General features: G+C 34.8%; 1 protein-coding gene across 1 annotated transcript; it reads right to left on the reverse strand.

Moving 5' to 3' along the window:
- Window positions 1–4,221: 4,221 nt before the first annotated feature.
- Window positions 4,222–27,748, reverse strand: LOC135218021 (uncharacterized). Its single transcript, XM_064254166.1, has 2 exons — window positions 26,051–27,748; window positions 4,222–4,352 (listed from the first exon to the last, which is right to left on the reverse strand). Exons 1-2 carry the CDS (start codon window positions 26,730–26,732, stop codon window positions 4,222–4,224), a joined length of 813 nt encoding a protein of 270 aa, XP_064110236.1. The 5' UTR covers window positions 26,733–27,748.

A 27,748-nucleotide genomic window follows, 5' to 3' on the forward strand; every position in this document is an offset into this window, starting at 1 on the left:
GGTTCAGGTTAAGTCAGGTTTTGACTCATTATATTATATTAAATTTAATATATGGAAAAAGAAACCAACAAAATTACTGAGTATAACTTGTTTACTTGTATTTACATATTATTTTACTCAACGAGTGTTGAGTAGAATAATATGTGAATGCAAGTAAACAAGTTATAATAATTAAATTTGTGGGTTCCTTTTTCCAACTTAGAATAAAACTGAAAGAAGTTTTTGTTTGATTCCAGTATATTGGATGCTTTCCAAATCCTCAGTAACCGTACCCCCAATTCACACTGAATACTGGCAACCATTCTTTGGCATGGTTATAAATCAATGTTAAATCACATATAAACCACCGTTTGAGTGCACATCACGTGGTGTACTGCAGGCGTTACTTTAAGCTTTTATGCCAATTCCCTTCGGCCCCTAGCTGCATCCCCTCTCATTATTTTACTGTATCTCTCTTCATATTCTTTTACTTTCACTTTACTTTCCGCCCTTCCCTTAACAACTGCTTCATAGTACAGCTGTCTTGTTGCATTTTTAAAACCTCTTTAATCTCAATCTCCCTTTCACCACTGAATGACCCCTTTGGTCCCACATCTTGGCCTTATGCCTAAATTTTACATTCTACCCATCATACATATAAACATGCAGAGTATTCTAAGGTAACAATGACACAAAATCTCGTAAACTACTCTCAGTGATCGTCATTAAAATATTATCACAAAACTAAATTAAAGAGAGAGTCGTTTTCAGAAGCGTATGATGCGAGATGAAGCGAAGACCAATTTGATGCTCTCGAGAAAGAGCAGACGAGTGTGGATTCAATATTCCCTAGGAAATAAGATTAATGCCTCGCTAATGAACCAGAGTATAAAGGCACACTAGACTAGACCGACCTCCAGACGACATTCAATTTAATGGGACATAAAAGAAAGCCGCGTGGATTTCGCTGGAGAAAGTAAAATTCGTTTAAATGTCCAAACCATTAAGGTTAATAAAGATCGTCAGGAAACATTCCGATGAACTTTAGTATTGACATCAAGCGAATCATGTTATGCTTTTAGATAATTTTTCTCTTGTAATAATGTCTTCGAGAGCTCATGACCATTTTATCGAAGTGCATTTTATAATCTAAAATTAGTTAAGGTTTGTTGTAGCAACTAAGAATCTTATTATTGGATAAATAATGTCCGCAGTAGCGTATATGCATGTTGCTATATACAAGAAGCTTTCCTGTATATACTTACTGTATATTCTTCTGGACAACCGAAGAACCACCAAATTCACCAGTTGTGGAGACTCAGAAGCAGTAAAATAAAAGACTAATATGTCAGCCTTTACTGTGCCACGACGTACCCAGAGAATTGCTAATAGCCTACTGAGCAATTCTGGACTTAACTGAAAGAATAACAAGCTGTTTGATAACTTCCATTTTTCAAAGATGTTGTCGTATATGTAATATTTTTTCTGGGTTTTTTCAGGCTGAAGAGGCCAACTGATCAAGTTGGAGAAAGCTTCCTCTATATGTAGCAATATACATCGTACATTCTATTACGGCTTTTTTTAAGATCACGAGAATGTTGCGATATGAAATATATTATTTTACCATTTTCTGTTAATTTTTTTTCTTATTGTAAGGAAATCGGGGTATTTTATTTATATTTTTAACAAAAATCTTAAATGAATCGCATTACTTGTGCACCAATCTTAACTAGTTCCGTTTATCATATACTCCGTAGGGGGTTAATACCCTTCACGGGGTGCACTGTAGGCATTACTAAAGGTTCTTTGCAGCGTCCCTTCGATTTAGCTGCAACCCCTTTCATTCCTTTTAACGTACCTCCATTCATATTATCTTTCTTCAATCTTGCTATCCACCCTCTCTCGACAATTATTTCATAGTGCAACTGTAAGGTTTTCCTCCTGTTGCTTTTTTCAAACCTACCTACTCTCAATTTCCATGCTGAATGACCTCATAGAGCCCAGTGCTTGGCCTTTGGCCTAAACTCTAGATTCCAGTCCATTCTGTTTATCATATATGACACTAAGAACCTTTGGTCTTCATGAAGGTGAAATATAAAAGTAAAGGATAGTTAAACTACGCAATCTCATTTTATAATTCAACAAGAAAAATTCAGGATTAGGGTAAAATAGAAAGTCAGTCATTTTGTATCGGTAATTCTAAAAATTTTATTTATGGGAGCGCGATGGATGAAAATCTGATTAAATAAGATATAAAAACAATAACCAAATCTTTTTTCAAGGAAGAAGCCTTTAATAATCCTCTATGGGATAACTATAAAAATTACAGAGAAAATTATCATCAACAAAAGGTAACTGAGCATCTTTCTAACCGTCCAATATACTTCGTATAATCTCATTAAGATAAAAAGACTACAACCAAATTTTTTTTCAAGGAAAAAGCCTCTGATAATCGTCTATGGGATGACTATAAATAATACAACTAGAAAAGGATCATCAACAAAACGTAACTGAGCATCTTTCTAACCGTCGAATATACTTCGTATAATCTCCTCATTAAGATAAAAAGACAACAACCAAAAATTGTTTCAAGTAAGAAGCCTCTGATAATCGTCTATGGGATAACTATAAATAATACAACTAGAAAATGATCATCAACAAAACGTAACTGAGCATCTTTCTATCCGTCCAACTTCCTTCGTATAATCTCATTAAGATAAAAAGACTACAACCAAATCTTTTTTCAAGGAAAAAGCCTCTGATAAATAATACAACTAGAAAATGATCATCAACAAAACGTAACTGAGCATCTTTCTAACCATCCAATATACTTCGTTTAATCTCCTCATTAACGACCGAGGAGAAATAAATATGAGAAAAGGCCGGTCAATTAGGCTTCGTATTTGGCAACTGGAGCAATCAGGACACAATTAACTGGGGAACAAAAGGAATATAATTGCCCCATCAGCCCGAAGGGTCGAAGGACAATAAAACAAAAGTGACTCTGGCGGGGGGGGGGATCTCCAGAAAAGTTACTCTCGCATTGATCAGGATTCGGCAATCGAGAGATGGCATATTTACCGTGGGATTTTGAACGGGAAATTTTTTATTTTTTTATTTGGGATGTTGGTAGGATTTGCATGACGAGTTCACTGTGATATGGTTCATATTCTCAATTCATTGGGTGCGACTGTTTAATATTCTAACTGAAAAATTTAAGGTTAATGTGTAGATTTAAACAAAGTCAGAGAATTTAAACCTGATGCCCTCAATAACATACCGCCGTGTAACAGTTCTTTTAAGATACCCCCAACAAATTTGATTAGAATATAAGTAAAAGACTGTAAATCTTAATTCAACGAGAAATATTGATCTAAAACGTTTAGTTCGGCTACAGGAAATCTAGTTTTTCAGGACTATCTACTTTTTCTTCTTTTAGCATAAAATGTAAAATGATTAAGATATGCCGATCACCTAAAAGGAAAATGGTCTGGGAACGAAAATGTAAGCATATATTTGGGTGGATTAAATGAATTAGTTTCATCAGTAAAAGTTACTGCAGTGAATGGAAATTAATATGTATGTATACGTATATATATATATATATATATATATATATATATATATATATATATATATATATGTATATATATATATATATATATATATCTATATATATATATATATATATATATATATATATATATATATATATATATATATATATATATATATATATATATATATATATATGTAGATAGATATAGATATAGTATATAGATATATCTATATCTATCTATATATATATATATATATATATATATTATATATATATATAGAGAGAGAGAGAGAGAGAGAGAGAGAGAGAGAGAGAGAGAGAGAGAGAGAGAGAGAGAGATTATTTAGCTGCTGATAATGAAAAGAAAATTGATATAGACAATAGAAAGATCCAGAGCATATTGGGAGACTTTTCTCTGAAGAAACCAAGAAAGTATTCAAAATATAACTTTCTTATTAGTTTCTTCAGTTTACTGCGGGAGAGACAATGGGTAAGGCTTTATTAATCTGGGATCATAAGTGAAAGAGAGAAAAATACCCAAGAAATGGATTAAATCAAAGATTTGTGAACGTCAACGCTTACAGGAGAAGAACAATAGTGTGTCTCGGAGCCTCAAAGGTTCAGTCAAAGATGCAATGCATTACACCCTAATGCAATTCTTCTTGTATTTTTAGCTATTTTTCTTATTCGTTTTTCAATTCATTTTTCTTTTCTAATAAACGATCTCTTCTTCCTTTATTTCCTGTCACTTCCTGTTGCCTCTTGTAGGCGAACACCATATTCTTTGGAAGCCTGAATTTCAAGTCAATGGCCCCTGTGGGTGAGTTTCAAATGAATAAGTTTCATCTTGTGAATAATCTTAATGTTCTTTGAGGTCCAAAATAATATACTGATGGTAACAGTAGTAAAATTTTATTAAACTATATAAAAGCTTTCGAATCCCACCCAGGGTTAATCTTCAGTCGATTGAACAATTTAACATAAATTATGTTAAATTGTTCATTCGACTGAAGATGAACCCAGTGTACGGTTCGAAAGCTTTTATATAGTTTTATAAAATTTTACTACTGTTTCCATCATTATGTTATTGTGGACCTCAAAGAACATTACTTGTGCCCTCGTGACTGAGATGTTTACCCAATAAGCTTAATAATAATAATAATAATAATAATAATAATAATAATAATAATAATAATAATAATAATAATAATAATAATAATTTGAACTAGGAATAGGGTGCATGGATCAAATTAATTTTATGGAGTTATGGGGAAAGTCTTTAAATATAGGTCCAAGCTGTGTATGATTTGAGTGGGCCTAGAAACAACTTAAGGTCAAATTTGTAAAGAAGACCCGCAGAGGTTGCTGGGTACACGATATAGATAAAAGGTTGATGATTTATAAAGTAGTTTTATGATAAAAATGGTGTATATGATGCTTAACCAGGTATATGATGCTTAACCAGGACAGTTTGGAAATGATTCATGTTTATATCTCTAGATTAACTAACTTCAGGAAGGTAATGAATAAGCTGAATCAGTAAATTAATTATGTACAAGGTGTCCATAAAGTTCCAGTACCATTCTGAGCAATAAATACTTGTAATGGTACTGGGCCTTTATGGACACCCTGTATATCATAACTTACGGCAATAGGGATTCATTAGTTATTCCTTTCATTAGAAATTTGAGGCAACGGCATTCAAGTATTATATTTTATCAAAATTAGTATAATAATTTAAATACTTGTAGATGTCCTGTTTCTTTAAACCTCATCTGAGACTATATGTGTATTTCATTTCAATCTATAGAAAAAAAAAATCTGAGTGGATCTTGTTTGTCTACCCCGATGTCAAATTCCCGAGATGTAAACTAGTATTGCGCCAGCCCCGGTTTTTCAGCCACACCCCTAGGTTAGGTTAGGTTAGGCTAGTTCTGAGAAGTATCTTGTAATTAATTTGGGCGTATGAAACTTAATGAGATTGAGCTCAAGAAGATTCTATGGTTAGTTTTTAAGATATGGTGTACCATCCTGCTGCAAACCTGTTTGTCCTCCCCTATTGGATGCAGGGAAACTAAGGGATTGGGATGGTAGGGGAGACATGACGGGCAGTGCCGGGTTCCAACGCGCATAGCGCGCAACATCAAGCTCGTTAGACATAATTCAAAATAAATTCAAACCACGTTTCATTGCCTCCTCCTCTTCATCTATATATCATTAGAGCTGGGACTAAGCCCTCTAAATTCAAACGGTTCTGAAATAAGGTTGAAAAGTACCTCTGTCTGAATAGCGATAATTCTCAGTGGATTTCCCTCTTCATCTATGGGACCCCTTTTCAACGAATACGAGAAGTGAATGAGTGTTTATATGAATGGTCCGATTAATTACAACGTTCACGATCCAGAGAGCTGGCAAGTGGTCTGTTATGGATAAGGAGCTGAGCTTCCTTTGCTGTGAGACCTCTGAAGGCCGATAATTAATTAGGTGCCAAGTGCCAGATAAACGAGATTCACCAATTTATTTGTTTTAATGGTTAATAAGATAATATCTACAAACACGCCTTTTGAAGGAGTATATGTATGAATTTAACAGGACACCCTACCCAACGAAAGCAAAAATAGAGGATGAAAGAAAGCATATATTATTGCATTATTTATACAAAAAAATATACAATTTATAAAGTAGCATATAGGTAAATACTCAAAGAATATGACATGGAAAAGTCAAAGCATATCTTAGCTTAACCAGATCACTAAGCTGCTTAACAGTTAAGCTCACCTAGGGCTGGCCAGAAGGACTAGATATTTCTACTTGGCTAGGAACCAATTGGTTACTTAGCAACGGGACCTACAGCTTATTGTGAGAGCCGAACCACATTATATCGAGAAATGAATTTCTAATCGCTAGAAATAAATTCGTCTGATTCCGCATCTCGCCAAAGCGGGAAAGCGAACTCGAGACTACCAAATCGGTACGCGAGCATGTAACCCCCTCGTCCAACGAGGAACTATTTATGGAAGTGCGACTGTATTACCTACTTTCTTGTTTTTCATCTCAAAGTAAATATTCACGATTTTATATGGTGAACATCTGTAGAGTAATGGTCCTATTACAGAAATAAATCCACGTTCATGTATAGGTACGCATACTCAAAATATATAGATATGAGTACCCATTCATAACTGTATATTTTTTTCTCCATTTCAAGACTCATGTTACTACAGGTATTTTTTAATGGCATCATTAATTAGGTCCCACATTTATTGCACCGCCTGGGCTGTTACAAGACATCCTCTTTTCAGCAATGTATAAACACAGCCTTAGAGTCATGACTGATGACGTTTCAGACATAGATATAAATCAAATGGAGCAAGATATATATTTTTGTATTGTATGAATCAAGGTTAAACTTGCTATTCAGAAAACTGCAATTTAAACTCCTTTTTATACATGAGATCCGCGTATAATTATGAGTACACCCCACAGACTAAATACCTTCCCGTTCTTCCTGAATACTATCGTCCTTTGATTGTAGCACTTCATGCGAATACTTTAGTCTTCCTCCACAAATTCTTCCCTGAACATCTGAATTGTGAATATTTTCTTCCTATCAATAACCTTCTTTTGATAACGACTTAATGCAATAATTCAAGTAAGAAAAAAGGAGTTATTTATGTCGAATGCATTTTAAATTGGTAAAACTGTCTCCTGTTATTTACTGAGCTCAGGCGATTAAGAAGTGTATATGTAAATTATCAGGTAAATGCTCTGAAAATAAATAGTTTTGAGTATTTAAGACTCAACTATAAGTAGATTAATAATGTTCTTTTTTTTATGAAACCTTGCATATACAATATTATACAAAACCTTTTTGTTATGTGTTACGACAAAATTGAATTTTGAAACAGAATATCAGGTTCAAGTTTATTTTCATTCTATTAATAAGACTTGATAGTCAAATGTAAGTTCATCCTGGCAAGCAAAATAATATCAATTAAAATAATAATTCAAATATACGTATTGTAAAAACAGTACTTCTCTTACCTTCTGATTCAAATTCGCACTGTCCTATGTTTTTCAAAAACTGTTTTTCATATATTCTTGTTTTTCAAACTACAGCTGCTACGAATTTCATTTCATGTTTAGTATTGTAAGATTTTATCTAGCAGAACTCAGTGAACGATCGAAAAAAATCCCTCCAATACAGGACGCAAAAATCTAAATCTTCTTATGAACGAATTTCACATATCACGACAAAAAGCATCGGTGCTATGTAAAGGGTTTAGTTTATTTTTATCTTGCTGGAAAGCTCTCCATTTCCATTTGAGTGATGGAGTGTTTGTAGTCTTAAATACTCTTTTCAGCAGATTGATAAATTTCATATGGTGTTTTTTGTCGTTAAAAAATACATATATTTTTGTGTAAAAAAAAAAAAAACAATTTCATTTTAAAAATACGTTAAAAACAGAGGATATAGTCGTTGCACTTAAATGTAAAGTAAGTAAATAACTTGTATGTAATTGAAGAGTCGATTTTTATTAAGTCAAGATTTTAGGTAATAAAAGCGGGAAAAGAATTGTAGGTACTTGTTTTCAACATGTTTGTCATATGTAAGAGACAAGTTGCCTATGGTCGTTGATCTATTTCCAACATGTTTGTAATATGTAAAGAAAAGTTTCTTATGGTCGATGACCTATTTTCAACATGTTTGTAATATGTCAAATAAAAGTTGCCTATGGTGGTTGACATACTTTCAACATGTTTGTAATATGTAAGAGACAAGCTGTCTACAGTTGTTGACTTATTTCCAACATGTTTGTAATATGTAAAAGAAAAGTTACCTATGGTCGTTGACTTATTTCCAAGATGTCTGCAATTTGTAAGACATAAGTTGCCTATGGTCGTTGATATATTTTCAACATATTTGTAATATGTCAAAGAAAAGTTTCCCAGGGCCATTGACTTATTTTCAACATGTTTAAAATATATAAGAGACAAGTTGCCTAAGCCCTTTGATTTATTTTCAACATGATTGTAATATGCAAGAGACAAGTTGCCGAAGGTTTGTGATATGTATAAGACAAGTTTCAGCTGTGTGCTCTTGAAACGTTTTACTTTTGTAAATAAATGACACTAAGACCATAAGTCTTACATGGACGCAGGAGACCAATTTCAATATCGTCTTAATAAAATGAAATAAAAAAAGATCAATTAGATTATATGATTTTTATGATGGAAATAATTCGAGTGGAAAGGTTTTTTTTTTTTTTTGGGGGGGTGGACGTATTAATTTGCATATATTTTAGTTATATGCTCGATCGAAAGACTAACTTTTCACAAACACACACAGATATATATACATATGGGTGTGTATGCATACGTATACATACATATATATATATATATATATATATATATATATACATACATATATATATATGTATACGCATACGTATACATATAGATGTATGCGCACATACATATATAAGTATGTGCGCATGTATGCATGTAAATGAACAGAGATGGTGCACAATTTCCCATAAAATCAAGCAGGCTCGAGTCGATAAATTGAATTAAATTTTTATACTTCCCTCTCAAGCCATATGACCAACGCCACCGGCACAGTTATAACTAAACTAACTTGATTGCGTCTAGAATTTCGGACATCTGAGAAATGCAAATGTGGAAACCTAAATACAGCAATTACGAGTTTGCCAACAATTTAAACGTAATGAATATTATAACTTTGAAGCTGTGTCCTTCTCTGGAAGATTTTACTGATCTATTTATTATTGGTTCATGCAACCTATTTGTTTTCACTTAAATTATTTACTTATGGAATCTACTTATTAATTTATCTCTTTATTTATTTCTTGGTTATTTTTCTATTTTATGTTTATTTTCATTTAATTTATTCACTTATGAAACTAATCGTTAGTTTTTTTACTTAATGTATTTAGTAGTTATTTTTATATTTATTTTAATTCCCTTACTTATGAAATCTACTTTATTATTTTTTATTTATTTATTAGTTATTTTCATATCTATTTAAATGTACTTATTTATTTTTTATTTGTTTATTTATTAGTTATTTATGTATTTATCTTTTTATTTAGTTTTAATTAAAAGGTCTTTCTATTCAGTCACTTATTTGTTTATATAATTTATTTATCCATTAATTTTTTATTGATCTATTGATGTTTCTGTGTATTTATTAAATCACTTAGTCACTTATCTATTGAGTTCCTTTATTTACTCATCTATTTATCTATTTATTTATTTAACTTATTCATTTTATTCATTTAATAATGAAATATAGTTATTGATTTTATTTCTTTAACTTATTTATTTTATTCGTGTATTAATTTAATTTAGTTAATAATTTCATTTCCTTGATTAACTTATTCATTTCAATCATTTATCCAATTTAATTTAGTTATTCATTTTATTTCGCTATATATTTTATTTATCTTAATCATTTCTAAGTGTAATATAGTTTACTCAACTGTTCCTCAATTTAATATAGTTATTCATTTTATTACTTTATTTGACTTATTTATTTTTTTTATTTATTCAGTTAATATGGTTACTTATTCTATGCAATTATTAATCTAGTATATATAGTTATTAATTCTAATTTTTTTATCAAATTATTTTATTCATTTATCATTCTGATATACTTATTCGTTTTATTTCCCTATTTAGCTTACTTATTTTATTTATTTAGTATAGTTATTCATTTTATTCAATTGAATATAGAATTTCGGCCAAGCACTGGGACCTATGAGATCATTCAGCGCTGAGACGGAAATTGACGGTAAAAGGTTTGAAAGGCGTAACAGGAGGAAGGAAAACATCACAGTTACACCATGAATCATTTGAGTTACACCATGAATCAATTGTTAGGAGAGGGCGGAAAGTAAGAAGGAAGAAAGAGAATATGAAATGAGGGCCAGTAAAAGGGACGAAATGGGTTGCAACTAGAAGCTGAAGCAATGCTGCAAAGGGCCTTAAGTAATGCCGTGCTTGTTTTTTTTATTTATCTATTTATTTCTGTCATGGCAGGTTGGCCGACGTAGGTACTACATTCCATTTGGGTCCAGGAAGATCGATGACGTATTAACCGCGTTCCCGAACTTTTAATCAAAATTTTCATTCTTTGATGGAGTTATTAAATCTTTTTTACTTTATTATTGCCTCGTTATTGCACTGAATAAGGGACAGCTTGCTTTTTACTCTTGTCAATAGATTTCGATTTAGTTTTATCTTTGGTTTTATCTTTCAAGTAAATGGTCAGTTTGTTATCATTCCGGAATTGCGAGAAACTGAAACTATACAATAAATTGGGGGATATAAAGAATGGATCCATGTATTTTGTAACACAATGCAAATCATTATTGCTTTACTATGCAGAGGCATCCTCTTTCTTGTGTTACAGAGCATTTATAGACTACAATGAACAAGAAAAATATGACAATACTTAGCATTTTTTAATAACAGTCTTTTTCTTTGTCATATTTCCACACTGAGCGAATCTTGACAACTGACTTATTCTTTATCTCGTCCTTTGTATTTTTGAGTAGGTTGATTTGGCCTTTTCGTTTTGAAATTGTTGTAACCAAACCAAAGGAAAATATAGAAATATCTCAGGTGTGTGAGAACTTAATTGAGATTCAGACGCAAATCTTGAGTATCATGCTCGAGGTGGTGGAGGGTTGCCAGATACCGCCGGTAAATTGATTGCCACAATATTGCAAAAGAATGCCATCCAAACCGTCGCAAATTTAATATTTTTATAACGTAAATTCAAAACACTGGATTTGGTGTGAACGGCTGAATCCTCAACGTTAGCTTTCATTAGCAAAATCGGATTAATGTTTCCCCATTAACGAAGGAATGAACGCCGTATAAACATGTTAAAATGCCAGTGTTTAAAATTTTTACAAATTCAGGATTTAAAAGAATCTTTTGCGAAGGAATATTCCCGTACCCTTCCCAGTATCAAATGAGTTCCATAATAAAGAGAATTTGCGTTTGGTGAGAGAGAGAGAGAGAGAGAGAGAGAGAGAGAGAGAGAGAGAGAGAGAGAGAGAGAGAGAGTCATTCCACTTCAATATCATTTAGTTTTTCTTTAATGAAAGTGATTTCAGTCAGACAAAATTCCCAAGAGACAGTAAACTCCTAAAATCTGCATGAGTTCGCCTTGTTGAGTATTTTAATACTTCTGTATGACTGATAATCCCAGAGCGGTGGAAAGGATTCTTATGGAAAGTAGGCGGAATAAAAGATATGCTTAAGATGATGCTGTCGCCTAGTTTAAATGAGTTTGATAACAAAAATATATAAAAAAAAAGGGAAAATCCAAAAAGTTATAAATACCATTTGGGTATTACAGCCCAAACTGCCGTGCTTTACTTCCCAATAGAAACCTTAAAGAGATGCTTTAACAATAAATAACCCTATTTCAAATGATTGTCAAAACCTCGTAATCTCAGCAAAATCAATTGTTTTCCGTTCTCTTCTACGTAAGTTAGTTTTCCAAATGTAAGGGACTGCCCTTAAAACGTGTAATAATGAACAGAATACCACCCAGTGGGATCATAGCTTCTAAACAGGGCCTGACACTAATGATGTTTCATCAATTTTACTGCAGTCCATGACAGTTCAAGTTACGTATATCTTAGTATAACGACCACAGGATTAGATATTTTTATGTGGCTAGGAACCAATTGGTCACCTAGCAACGGGACCTACAGCTTATTGTGGGATCCGAACCACTTTATATCGAGAAATGAATTTCTATCACCAGAACCATAGGTCTATGACCAGAACTAAATTCCTCTGATTCCGCGTTGGCCGAGCCGAGAATCGGACTTCGGACTACCGGATCGATAGCCGAGCGCGAAAACCACTCGTCCAACGAGGAACTCGCGAGTTCTATTCTCGGGCATTCCATTGAGGTGTGAGAGATGTGTATTTCTGGTGACAGAAGTTCACTCTCGACGTGTTTCGGAAGTCACGTAAAGCCGCTGGTCCCGTTGCTGAATAACCGCTGGTTCCATGCAACGTAAAAACACCATACAAACAAAACCAACGAGGAACTCAGTCCATGACAGTAAGTTATGATTGAAAAAAATCTGTTTGGCAAGCATTGTTACGATCCCGTGATAGTTTGTAGGTGAGGTATACTTCAGGCGGGACACGGAACTCTGCAGTAGAAGAGGGTGGACGTTCTAATAGTTGTGCGTTACGAGTGTGATTTTGGCTATACTTCGGTGATCGTCCTGGGAATCGTGCATCGTTGGCTACGAAGGTAGCGAATTTATGGTCAAAGCGCGCTTTGTGGAAGCTGAATGCTTCAATGAACTTGCACGGTATATATTCTCGGACGATATAGTTGATGAGGATTCGTCTCAACGAGGAAGTTAGCCCTGTTCTTGACTGTTGATAGCAACCATGTGATTTGTCCCTCTTGCAGATGTTCCCGTGGGGTGTCCCCCTGATCATTTGGATCAGTATTATTAATTATATAATACTTGCCTCACCTCCGTTTAAGAAACTGTAACTTTCAGAATTTCATTGCCTAGTTAACTATTGTAACTTTCAGTTGGATTGTTTTGTAACGTTTTTCATTACTTCGTTTATACGTTTATGGGTTTTTCTTTTGTTAATAACTATTTAAAATGTTTTCGTATGTTTTATTATTCCACTCTAATGTTTCTGCTGAAGATCATTATTATTAAAGCTCAAGCTATATATATAAAGAGATAAAAGGACAATAAATTAAATATGTTATGCGCCTGAATCTGGCGGTAATAAACTTTTAAGTATTTAAGAATTGGTCCGTAACAAGCATGTTCGATAATGCGTGGCTGTTTAGGACGTACACTACGCCAAAATGTTTTGCGACCCTTCATGCAGTCAAAATATAAATTTTTAAAATAAATTTTTAAAATCCATAATCGACTTCCACGAAAAGGTCAAATTGCGCTCCCTCAAGTCGCGACAGTTCATTACCATGAAAATGAGCCTGTCAGGGAACATAATTGAAACTTGCATTAACTAAGAACCCTGGTATTGACTCAGAATGGTTATTGCACACCCAGTCACTCGCAACTCATCTAATTAACTTTCGCTATATAAGAGATTGAGACCGCGTCCAGAACAATCAAATATGAGAATGACATTAGAAGGTCGCAGCAGAAAGCGGAGATATAAGCGTAGAAACACTAATGAAATAGCTATAATTATACTTCTACTGTCAATGATATAGTTTCCATGATTTTTAACAGATGGCGAACGTCATTATAACAAAGGTTACATGAAACGAATAAGATTCATATTGTGTTCTTTGCATTTCATTGGACAGCGCATAGTAACCAAAGCAGTCTGTGATATTCACTGCCTGGCGCCATTGCTAGGAGATCATTCTTATGTAAACAACAGCGCAAATTTTCAAAAAGAAAATTGACATGAATTAAAGAAGACATACTAGTATAGACCTCTCATACATAACGATAGCAATGAATTCTCTGAAAACGTATCATGAATGATATAGTACTTGGGCAAGTGGAAAGACCTCGCATAGATAAAGCTATCAATTGATTTTCTAAAAACGTATCATGAGTAGATGGTTATCATATAGTACTTGGGGAAGTAAATATGAGAATGTTTTCATATTTCACTACTATATGAGTAGATGAGTAGATGGCCATAATGCAATGCTTAGGGAAGTGAATATTAAGTTAAGAAATGTATCATCTTTTACAACTATCATACTATAATGGGCTTAATGTCTGTCCGTCCGTCTGTCATTCAATCACGGCCAAACGGCTGGTCCGATGGGCATGAAACTTGGCAGGGTTTAATGGGGGTCCCTAAGATGGTTGATAATGGGGTTTCATCCTACCTCCCCCCGACCCTCCGAAGGGGGTGGGGTGAGAAGGGATTCCCTGAAACGGAGCTGGTTCTGCCCGTGAAACGAGGCTGGCTACGCCCGTAGACGTAGTACTTTACGAATTTTCATACATGATTTCTGTATACATATGTTTGCTAGTAACAGTAATTGCCAGTAATACTATTTGGTCTCTGCTGCCCTATGTAGTGATAATGGCTTGTAATCCTATCACACAATATACCACGGCTGATGAACACTTCATTTTGAGGTATGCACTCCTTGAAGGAGGGAAATCCCCTTCAATGGAACTCTGAGTAAAAAAAAGGAAGTTTCCTAACATGGATGTTAGGCAGCATGATGATGGGGAGAAAACGAATGAAAAGTGGACCATAATCGAACATACGCAGTTTCAAGTTGTTCGTGAATCTATTGACCAAATCAATAAGCTGTGTTTGTGTAACTAGAACAAGCGATACAAATAATGAAACAAATAAATAATGCTATGAGGTACTGAAAATATTTATGAAGGGAAGAAAGGAGATTATATGAGGTACGTTTTTCAAAAGTTAAGGTGGGTGGATAAGGTAGTAAATGAGTTTAGGTATGATTGCGGTGAAATACAGTTGATTCATTGCATATCTCTGGAGTCACAACCTGTTAGGGACACACACAAACTCAATATATATATATATATATATATATATATATATATATATATGTATACATATACATATATGAATAATTATCACATCACCGTGATTCATATAAATCATTCGAGCTACAAATGTCCTTTAATATCTAATTCCCTCTACCTCGTCATTGATATATTTTTATAAATGTAAACCGAAGGGGAATTTTTTTTTTTATAATAATCTCGTCCCCTCATGGGATCGAACTACCGTCCAGCGGACAGGCACGAAATCAGGACGACATTTACGTTACCGATTCGGCTAACAGTGAGGCTATAAGTTTATACCGATTCTGACCTTGCAAATCACCGTCGAACTCGGTTTTTTCGAAATTAGAATCGATATGCAACCCCCTCTACCATGTTAGCCAATTCGAACGTTTGACGAACGTAGCCATGTTGTGAATAATTATCACATCACCGTGATTCATATAAATCATACGAGCTACAAATGTCCTTTAATATCTAATTCGCTCTACCTCGGAATTAGATATCAAAGGACATTTGTAGCTCGAAATATATATATATATATATATATATATATATATATATATATATATATATATATATATATATATGTATATATATATATATATATATATATATATATATATATATATATATATATATATACATATATATATATATATATATATATATATATTACTATATATATACATATATATATATATATCATACATATAGATATATCTCTATATATATATATATATATATATATATATATATATATATATATATATATATATATATATATGAGATAGAGAGAGAGAGAGAGAAGAATCTTCATCTTCCTGTTTACATATCATTCATTCGTCCCTTATGATATTTTCAACTATCATGAATCAATCGACGTTGCGAAATAACAGATGGGTGATTTTATTACTTTTATTGCAAAATCTCTCCTTTGAAGCTCTTTCGTATCAAACATCTTGGCAGCATGAAATCGAGAATTGTATTACTGTAAACGACAACAAACTGCCCTTTCCACTTTCCAGTCTTTCCTATTATGTCTTCAGGGAAACTGAACATTTTCTTATCCACATCAAATGGGCGGAATACTTTGAAGTGTGAAAAATACGCCGATTTTACATCAGAAGTGCTTCTTGTAAAAAAAAACAAAAGTCAAGTCTTGAAAAAAAAAGTCGTGTCTTGATTTCCAGGATAAAGTCGCTTATCGGAGTGTGAAACGAACGATGTTAAAAGGCCTTAGATTATTTGTTGTCTATAAATTCGTGAATTTATATATATATATATATATATATATATATATATATATATATATATATATATATATATATATGTATATACATATATATATAATTATATATATATATCATATATATATATATATATATATATATATATATGATATAGGTATCTATATATATATATAGTGTTTACATAATATATGGAATGTTAGTCCATACATATAAAAGATTGCTTGCAGGAATGTGATCAGACTAGAGACGCTAAAGATGACGTATACAATAAGTATGTAGGCTAAGATAACATGCCGTCACCTGTAGTCATTCAATTGTTTATAAGCATTAGTCCAAGCTCCCTGCTTGAGACAACTACGGCCTACGTGATCTGTAGCGTGTCTCATTTGATTGTGTGTTCGTATGAAACTATGTCATTGTATGTATGTTCATATGTTCAACTACTGTCTGTTCCTTCATAACTTGTAACAGAGATGGTAGACAGGCAGAACAGAGTTAGCTATCGTCATTAGAAGACCTGTACCTCTTTACCTAAGCTTTATCATGTAGAGGAATAGGATTAGCCATCATCATTGGCAGAAGCGATCAAGCTATCGTTATTAGAAGACTTGTACAATCATACCTGATCTTCACCATGTAAAACTTCAGAAGAATATATAATTTTTTATACTTAGTGTTTTCTACAAGAACCTCACCGAACCATGAGTTTAACACATCGTCGTAAAGATAATCCGACTACCGACTTCGTAAGTGATCTACAAAACCCCAGACACTCCCATTGAAGATGGAAGTGCAATACCAACCGACTTAGCGTATAGATTATCGCAAGTCTAACATTACCTCATAGTGGGGGCGCCTTATCATATAAGGCACAAGCCCTAATATTGGTGGCCAGCGTACCAGAAGAACTCTACAACGTCCTACGAAGAAAAATCAGAATAATAAATCATGTATCATAAGAAGTCAACGACGACGGAAGCAGCAGATTCTTCAAGCAACCTAGTATCATCGTTAGTGAGCGACTTCAGAAAACAATAAGAACTCTTCAACGACGACGAAAGCAACAGATTCTTCAACAATTTAGTATCATCGTTTAGTGAATAACTTCAAGAAACAAAACCGACGTGTCTTTTTCTTACGACAACGCAAGCTTCGTCTCTCATTAGAATCATTCAAGAAACATCGTTAGTGAGCGTTTCCGGAACTTCAAGAAACAAACCGAACGCGTCTGCAGCATCGGATCTTTCAAGGGCTCGAATCATCGAAACAACGCGCACGGGGGGAAACTGAAGCCAAACCAGGTCATCCGCTAAATAGAGAAGGAGGACCAAGGCCGTGTGTCGTTTATCGGAACACCGTGACTTCCCACAAAAGCAAGCTAAGTACAATTTTTTATTCATTTGGAGTAACTTTGAGTGTTTCCTTTGCAGGTCGAATTTCGTTATTCCTGTGGCTGAAGTTACGAGACATTCTTAATCTTACTTTTTTTACAGAAATTATCTACATCATTGAGATTTCGCTACTGCGAGTTTTTTTATCTTTGAGTGTCTGTTTCCAGAAGTTCTACTGAAATATCATAATCATATACTATGTTAATTTTATCATTTTGGGTGATTATTAATCCCTTACGTAACAAATCATATTAAACAGTGAATATGCGTTTACGCAGTGGACGTCTGTATTTATACAGATGCATGGATAGGGTCGTTAAGCACCGTAGTGATTAGAAAACACACAAAAAACAAGTGGAACACCCGTACAAATCTATATAAATTAGAGGTAACACTATTTCGGGTCATGACATAAATGCTCCTGTTTGCAAAGTCCCGATCGCAGTTTTAGCCTTGAGTTTTTTGAGTTATAAAATATCGAACCTCAATGACTCACTCAACTTTAAAAATATGGCTGGATTGCAAGGAATAACATGTCTGTAAAAAACTTTCATCAGGCTAAATGCGCTGACCAGGATCCCTCACTATTTCAAATTTTAGCAAAGAATGAAGTACAAACAGTTAATATTGTATGCAGTAGTGATAACTTGTTGCTTTTTTTTTTATTAGTAATCGCTCAGTTACCAAATAGTTTCGTCATTCATTGCTTTATACGTAACCAGCAAAACATAAGCTAAAACACACAATACGTTGCGATGGTAATAAAGAGAAGGATCCCAATTATTACAAAAAGAAATAGAACAGTAGCCCGTTCAGAATCAAACAAGCAAACTCGGTGACTGGGTCACCTAGTCAAGCGGTCAAGGTCAGTCAAAAAACTGCCGAAGTGTTCAAAGCAAAGCAAATTCCACACAATAAGCGACTCTAGCAGAGTGGGGAAAAAGCGATGTTGGATCATACATCCCAAATACCTTTTTAAATTAAAAAAGGAATTTCCCTATGCATCACACGACCGTATAAAGTAATCAGAGCATTTTGGTTTTCGTTTTTTTTTTAATACATAAGGTTATTATAAGTATGGTGGATTAAGCCCGACTGTACGCGCCGTAAAAATTAGAATATCTTGATTTATTTCACAGTGTTATCCTGTATTTACGGACTCACCGTCTGTTGTTCGAACTTCCCTAATGAGAAGTCCGGATAAGCGAGCGCTTACAGATACCTCTATAGTTATAAAAAACATTGATCTGTATCTAGTGTAATTGTAAGATCCATCTAGGGGTATACAAAATATTATCTTACATCCTGCAAAATAAGGCGTGTTTATCAAATGAAAATCCTATAAACCTTCAAACATAGTAAAATCCGTTTGAACAAAATGAGACAGTTAATCAAATAATAACTTATATAAAGGAACTATACATTTGTCTCATAAATCGTAACATTGTTCAAATGACACAACAGAATTCTCCACAACCGCAGTCGTACTTTGCACGCAAAATCTCGAGAAGCATGCACCCTCGAATGTCTTAGTGCGTGTAAAAAGACTTTGCTGGGAAATGAAATTTTAATCCTTCCCGACACTCTGAAATATAACGATTTCCGCGAACAAAGCCCTAAAAGTATACATATCGTGGATACGAAGTTATAAATATCGCATTTTTTATTGTTGCTAATTTTTAATCACGCCCAACCGGTCGTGGATGAATCTCTCTGATAATCTATCTAAAGTAATATCCGTAAAGTCATTCAAGCAGAGGTGATTCAGCAGAAATTTTTTTAATTTTTTTTTTTATCTTTTACCTGAATACCAGGAAGTTTCTCCACTTGCGAGTGATCTATGGGAAAAACGGATGTAATTTAACACAAAATACGGTCTAAGGACAAACATAAAGCTATATACGTACCTTCGTATAGACTCTCACTGCAATTTCAAAATAGAGATAAATGACGAAGTTGAAATATGTTAGTAATAGGAGCCATTAGGAAATCAAATAGCCCATATAATTTTCCCTCAAAACGTCATGCCCCTAAAAGATCGGACTTGGCGTATCTGCGTAGATTTCTGTCGCTTAAACAAGGAAACGACTCCCGATAGTTTCCAGTGCCATGTACCGACGACATCTTATCTCTGTTAGCTTAGAATAAATTTTTTTCACCAACTTGGACTTACTTAAAAGTTTTTACCTGATACCATTACCTAAGTGATTGTACCTCATACACCGTTTTCAGCACACTCAGGGGACATTATCAATTTTTTACGTATGCCTCCGGCTTACGTTGCGCCCCAAATTATAATATAGTGTTTGGAGACTTTTAGGGGATACCCTACATGCTTATATGGTTGGTCTTATAATCTTTTCTAATACCTTAGAAGTACATTCACATAAACTAGAGCTAGTGCTACAGAGACAAAGACAAATAATCTCAGAGTAAAATATCTAAATGTGAGTTTTAAAAAACCGAACATGTTTATCTAGGTTTTATGTGTCTCGTCAAGGTCTTAAAGTAGTCCAAGGTAAGGTGTCGGCTATTCATAACTTCCGGTACCTATTAACGTAAAAGGGGGATACAGCACTTTTGCGCTGTAGTGGGTATTACAATCGTATGTAAATATGTAACTCTTCAATCATGACAGCTCCTTTAACAGATCTTACGAAGAAGAGCGTAGATTTATTATGGTCTGAAAGCATCAACAGGCGTTCGATATCTTAAAAGCGGAAAATGCAGCTTACCTAACTTAAAAATCCCTGATTTAAATAAGGAATTTTTTTTTATTGCAACAGACGCCTCAGACCAAGGGGTAAGAGGGATACTACTTCAGCAATATGATAAACAGTTCTTTCCTATAGCTTTTTATTCATGTAAACTAAGCCCTCTGAAAGTAAATATGCAGTAATAGGCAAGGAAGGGCTAGGTATCTTTAACACTAGTACATTTTAAGTTCATAATCTATGGCTATCCTGATAAAGTCCTTACTGAACATGAGTCCTTTACCGAGTTTTTCAAAGGCTTTAATCACAGTCCAAAAGGAACTCGGTGACAAATGATCATTCAGGTCTTTGGAGCCAAGATAAGATATCTACCTGGGAAAGCAATTATCATAGCTGACGCATTATCCCGCAAGCCCGCACCATACTGCAAAGAACCATTAATTAGACTAAATAATATAGAAACATCCGTGCCTATTGTTAAAACCGTATCTAAACAAGAAAATTCCTTAACCCAAGAGATCGCGAGCATTGAATATCTGGGTTGGAGCGCAGAACTGTTACAAACTGAACAAAGCAAGAGTCAACAGACATAACACCAAACAATAAACACTTCGAAACGGAAACAGGGTCAGTGGCTAAGCAAAACCAATCAAACCCTTCTGAGCAGAAACCCTAAAGCAAAGTATATTTAAAGTATGTGTATCAAAATAATGTAATCAAATGTAATATTATATGTAGGTCTGTGACGAGGAAAACCCGAAGAACACAGCAGATGACTAACGACCAGGTAGTAGTAATAATCTTTCTCATACCAATCGTCATAAACTGGTTGCATTCCGTCATCCAGGGTTCCCTCCTTTTTCACAGAGAAAGCCAAATCACTGTTTTCTGGCCTACAATGCTTACAGATATAAAAAAACAACATAACTGATTGTAACACGTGTCATGAAAACAAGGGACACACTAAGACACCTGTCAGTTAAGGGCCTATCCTGTGCCAAATCAATCCTTGAAAGAATATACGTAGAATTATTAACAGAATTACGAGTCTGACAGAGGGAATAAACACTTCTTAGTGTTAATAGTTCCTTGACACGTTATATAGAATTAATAGCAACTAAAAACAAACACCGCAAATTGAGTGCGTTACGAATATTTATGAGTGCTATAAATCAGTAAACATGGAATTCAACACATATAATCTGTGACTCGGGTGGTGTAAATCAATAATAATCTCCTTAACACGTTGTGTGAATTCCTTTCCATTAAGAAAACCAATAATATATTTTGATCACCCGAGTCAATCGGTTTGGTAGAATAACGGATAATTAAATAGGAAGTGTCAATGTCTTACGAGTTACAACTCGTGATGTTGGATCCGGACTGGATTATAGCGGTTCTCGCGGTTTTAAATACCTTTATCATTTATATCTTGTATCTATAGAATTGATGCCGCAAGTAGCCTTATACGGTGCCGCTAGAACACTTTTCCACATATTCAAGCCAACCATTAATTTATCAAATATATATATAAATAAATAAATATATAAAAAAATAAGATAAATATGGATACAAGTGGAGTCAATATAATACACTCCGTAAGAAGTCGGAAGGGTTACAAATTATAATAAAAAAAGGAATCACGATAAATCAATAAGCAAAACGTAACCATAGATAATTAAATATCCAAATATATATGCGTAAAGATTTGAACTCTAACTTAACGCTTTAGTAATGACATTTAAGCTAAAAGTTCAAACACATATCCAAAACCTACTGACATATTGTCTGTCCCGGTGATTTATATTCGTAGTCAATGAAAAAAAAAATAATAATAATAATAATAAATAAATAAATAAAGAATAAAAGAGAAATTTTAAAGTCAGGAAGTCTAGAAGTGAAAATGTTATCTATGAAATAATCCATCTATAATAATTATACAGGGCTAATAATATATATAGAATTTGTATGGAAACCTTTTTCATATAGTCTGAATAAGGAATATTTAATTTAACATAATTACAATTATGCAGATTTCCAGCATGAAACTAATATATTGTTCAATTTTGGTACTGTTTTTTTTCAGACATTCTTCTCATGTGGGTCGAGTATTAAAAAAACAAAAAAATTTATCCTAAAGTCGTATCTCTTACAGCAAGTAACGTAACTCTTAAGCTGGTGACGACGTCATCAGTTCTGGAAGGTCTGTCGCGTCTGCCGTATCAGCATTGATTCCTTTAACCTCAAATATCTGCTTGCACAGGCTTCATCTTGCGCTTGCAAAGCAGATTGACTGGAGAAAGGAATGCTTAGTTCATGAACTTCACATGTGGTTCATAGGTCACATGACAGGCCACATAACATATTCTTATCCATGTGTGTAATGCAATTAGTTAAGGCCTTGCAATCATTTTAAAATTAATGAACAAAATAAGCAAATAGAATTTCTATAACAACAAAATGAATTAATTTTTTTTTTTCTGAACCTCATAGACATTTAGAAGTATCAAGATATGTATATATGACTATTTACTTGCAACATTAGCCTATTACAATTCAAGTAAAACATTCATGGGAAAATGTCACATTTTCTTGAAAAACCCAAAGTTTATATAGAAATTAGTTACATAGTGGGTTTTTTCGTTGCATCTCCTACCTATTAATAATGTTTTAAAAGTTAACCTCAGAGGATGCGCACGAGAAAATTGAATATGAAACTTTTGTTAGGGCACATAGAATCATGATTAATCTTCTCTTTGACTCTTATGTTGCCTGGCAATCTTACAATTAGCTCCGTTTTCCACTTCTTTGTCTAGTAACTTACTACCAGTAATATCGAATTTTCTTTGAGATTCGTATTGATATCTATTTATTTTTTATAATTATGGATATTTTTACGAGTCATCATAGACCTGGATAGGTTCACTCATTGTTAATGCCATGGATAAAATGTTTGTACAGCGGACTCTTCTGAATTCCAAAATATCAGCGAATTCATGTGGGTTAAGGCTGGTCTAAATGGCTCTCTCCCCTCCCCTGTATTTGGATGTCGTCTGAATTTACTTTGCCCTTGTGACAAGTATAATTTCACTTGCAGGCTGATTAATGGAACCGGTTACAGTATCCTGCAGTACGAGAGTTTCACATAGCAACTTCAAAAAATCGTTCGTCGCTGCGGATGACTACAGTCAAGTAACAACCGCCTACAATGTGAAAGGAATTTCATGGACTTCTTCGACCGACACCGTATCTCGTCGTTAATCTCGTTTTAATGCGGAACGCTCCAGCGGCTGTCGGAATTCGACTACAAAAAGGGACATACTTCCGACAATTACGACCCGAAGGATATTCAACTCTACTTTGCTGGCGAAGGACTCGTGCTGGGGATGTTTTTTTTATTCATCGCGAACGTAATCGTGTAGCTTAGGATGCAGAGAATAAGTATGAGCGCAAAATGGAACGTTGGACCCGCCAGGCAAATTTTCCCCTTGTTTTAACCATTGAAAAAGGCCGTTTCAGTGGCTATAGGTGGTTGTCTGGAACTGTGTAATGGACGAAAAGTGGTTCGAAAGCTAGTTAAATGTGAAGTAGTATAACCTCGGTCATGTATCCTATATATATAAATGATCATAAATAACAGAATCGAAATATATTTTTTGCGTGTACGCACTAGGAATCTATATATAAATGATCATAAATAACAGAATCGAAATATATTTTTTGCGTGTACGCACTAGGAATCTATATATAATTGATCATAAATAACAGAGTCGAAATATATCCTTGCGTGTACGCAATAGGAATCTCTTATATAAATGATCATAAATAACAGAATCTAATATATCTTTGCGTGTACGCAATAGGAATCTATTTAAAGTGCACATATATTAATCATAATAATTATTAATCCATATACATATGTATAAACAAATCAGGTAGCCTATAATCAATCTGTTACCTTTCATCTTACCAATATCTGCAGTTATATATGAGTTAGTATATTGATTAATGAATCAGAAATCAACGAATCAATCAGCATAAACATTAATAATTTTATCAATTCATATATGATATTTTTATCAGTTAAAATATGATTTTTATCATGTTAATCTTCATTCTATGCAATTATCAGAGTACATTAGTATTTTCTGTAGCATAAGTATCTTGATGAGATGAAGTGAAAAACTGTATCATTATATATCCGTGATCACTATTATTTACCAATATCATTGTTTTATATTTTATTACTTGAATCAATTCATGTACACAATGAATTTTTATTTACTTATATATATATATATATATTCACATAGTGTCTGTATCACACTCCTATAAGTCAAATGCAAGTCAAGTTTGAGTAATATTCAGTAGTTGGTTTTGGTAGCTGACCGAGCTAATGTAAGTGTTTACATAATAAAAATATGGAATGTTAGTCCATATATATAAAAGATTGCTTGCAGGAATGTGATCAGACTAGAGACGCTAAAGATGACGTATACAATAAGTATGTAGGCTAAGATAACATGCCGTCACCTGTAGTCATTCAATTGTTTATAAGCATTAGTCCAAGCTCCCTGCTTGAGACAACTACGGCCTACATGATCTGTAGCGTGTCTCATTTGATTGTGTGTTCGTATGAAACTATGTCATTGTATGTATGTTCATATGTTCGAACTACTGTCTGTTCCTTCATAACTTGTAACAGAGATGGTAGACAGGCAGAACAGAGTTAGCTATCGTCATTAGAAGACCTGTACCTCTTTACCTAAGCTTTATCATGTAGAGGAATAGGATTAGCCATCATCATTGGCAGAAGCGATCAAGCTATCGTTATTAGAAGACTTGTACAATCATACCTGATCTTCACCATGTAAAACTTCAGAAGAATATATAATTTTTTATACTTAGTGTTTTCTACAAGAACCTCACCGAACCATGAGTTTAACACATCGTCGTAAAGATAATACCGACTTCGTAAGTGATCTACAAAACCCCAGACACTCCATTGAAGATGGAAGTGCAATACCAACCGACTTAGCGTATAGATTATCGCAAGTCTAACATTACCTCATAGGGCGCCTTATCATACAAGGCACAAAAGACTAATATATATATATATATATATATATATATATATTATATATATATATATATATATATATATATATATATATATATATATACGTATATATATATATATATATATATATATATATATATATATATATATATATATATATATATATATATATATATATATTGTATGTTGGTAAACTCCTTAACCTTAATTAAGTGGAGGGGCAAGGACACAACTTAAATGTAGGTTCTAAATGTCTATTGTAGAAATATATACAAGATCCAGGGGACAAACAGCAGCCAGCTTAACAAACAGACAGACGAGACGAGACTGCCTCACGAGGGCAATAATTACAATGTTGCCAATACTTAAATGTTGCCATATCATATTACTGGACTTAACATGGGATACTCTAATGGCTCGCAACATGTGAATAATGTTTGAAACATCGTAATAACATAATAATACTGGTACATGTGAAATGCGTCTTTTTCAAGTACCTACACCTCCCTCCCCTCACGCTCGTAGTGCATTCTCGAGCGGACTCCTTTTCCATGAGTCTTTGGGAACGACGTGGGTTTACTGGAGGAATACTGACTAAGGACTCTCTTTCTAGGTCCTGGCTAGGGGCCACAGGGACAGGGAGAAAGGGGTCACTATTAGTGGGTGGCACCAGGCGAAGAAAACGACGATTACGCCACCACACACGACCACTAGGGAGACGAATTTGATAGTCTCTTGACCTTCCATGACCCATGACAGTGCCAACTTTGTCCCAATGATGAGAGGTCGGGTCTTGAATCCGAACTTGCTGTCCGACACTCAACGTGGGTAAGGGGTAAGCATGCTTGTCGTACTTGGTCTTTACCTGCTTGTAACAAGCGGCAGCACGGCGGTCACAATCTTCGGTCTTGACCTGCCACTCCTTGGAGAATGCTTGAGGGTGGGCAGGGATACATGACCTGAGAGGACAGCCATACAGGATCTGGGCAGGAGAGCGTCCAGTAAAGTTAGGAGTATTTCTGAGCTCCAATAAGCCTCGGTCAAATGCTTCACAATCAATGTTGCCAGATGGGGCTGTTTTGAGGATGAGGTGCTTGATCGACTTCACAGCGGCTTCAGTGTGACCATTCGATTGTGGGTAGTGGGGTGAGGTTACCATGTGTCGAACTCCCCATCGCTTCATAAAATCCTTGAATCTGCGCTGGTGAATTGGGGGCCTCCATCTGTCCTTAGGCGAAGGGGGACACCAACGTCACGGAAATAGCGGCGGAAGATCCTGATAGTATTGGAAGCGGTACAATCGCCTTGGCAGGGTGCGACAACAGGCCATCCTGACAGGCGATCAACGACGACGAGGAAAGACTTCCCTGCAACAACAAAGAAGTCGGCTGAGACGGACTCGAAAGGTCTTGTCGGGTTGTCTTCATTCATTAGAGGTTCCTGCGGCTGAGATGGCTGCAATGTCTGACAGGCCTCACAAGCTCTGACTGTGTTGGCAATATCAGAGTCAATGCCAGGCCAGAAAACTGACTGCCTTGCTCTGCGCTTGGTTGCTTCCACACCTCTGTGGCTGTCATGCAAGTGGGACAAGGTGCGACGATGGAGAGCGGCAGGAACTACAACCCTTGCTCCATACAGGACAAGGTCACCATCGGCGTAGAGATCTTCTCGTAGTTTCCAATAAGGAAGTAAGGAATTGTGAAGGTCATATCTGTTGCGAGGAAATCCTGATGTGACGCAATCGAGTAGATGAGTATACGCAGGATCTGCTTTCGCTGCGTCACGAAGATCCTGAAGTATCCTGTCGGGATCCTGAGCTGGAGACTCATCTGAAAGCGTAACGGCGTTCACAGCCATGACAGTTCGAAGATGAGCAGCGGAAGAAGCACCCGAGATCTCGTCCTCCTGTGTGGGGTGGCTGACTGGGGCGCAAGACAATGCATTTGGGATGCACAGCAACTTACCCGCACGCCACACAGCTGTAAAGATGCAGGGCAAGATTTTCTCCTTGAGGCGCTGGAGACGAGAGTTCTCGATGGCATCCAGCGTATAACTGTTCAGAATAGGTATGAGGGGCTGGTGATCCGTCATCAGAGTAAAATTCTGTAGGCCTGCTAAATATAGCCTACATTTCGACATTGCCCAGACAACGGCTAGCATCTCAAGCTCGATGGTGGCATATCGTGTCTCTGCGTCAGC

This window comes from Macrobrachium nipponense, chromosome 9, assembly GCF_015104395.2.
Source record: "Macrobrachium nipponense isolate FS-2020 chromosome 9, ASM1510439v2, whole genome shotgun sequence".
Taxonomy (NCBI): Eukaryota; Metazoa; Arthropoda; class Malacostraca; order Decapoda; family Palaemonidae; genus Macrobrachium; species Macrobrachium nipponense.

Coding starts and splice junctions, on each gene's coding strand:
- LOC135218021 (XM_064254166.1), bottom strand. CDS start 26,732: ATGAAGCGATGGGGAGTTCGACACATGGTAACCTCACCCCACTACCCA. Junction 4,353..26,050: donor GAGCGTGAGGGGAGGGAGGT/GTAGGTACTTGA, acceptor ACTCACCCACAG/GGGCCATTGACTTGAAATTC.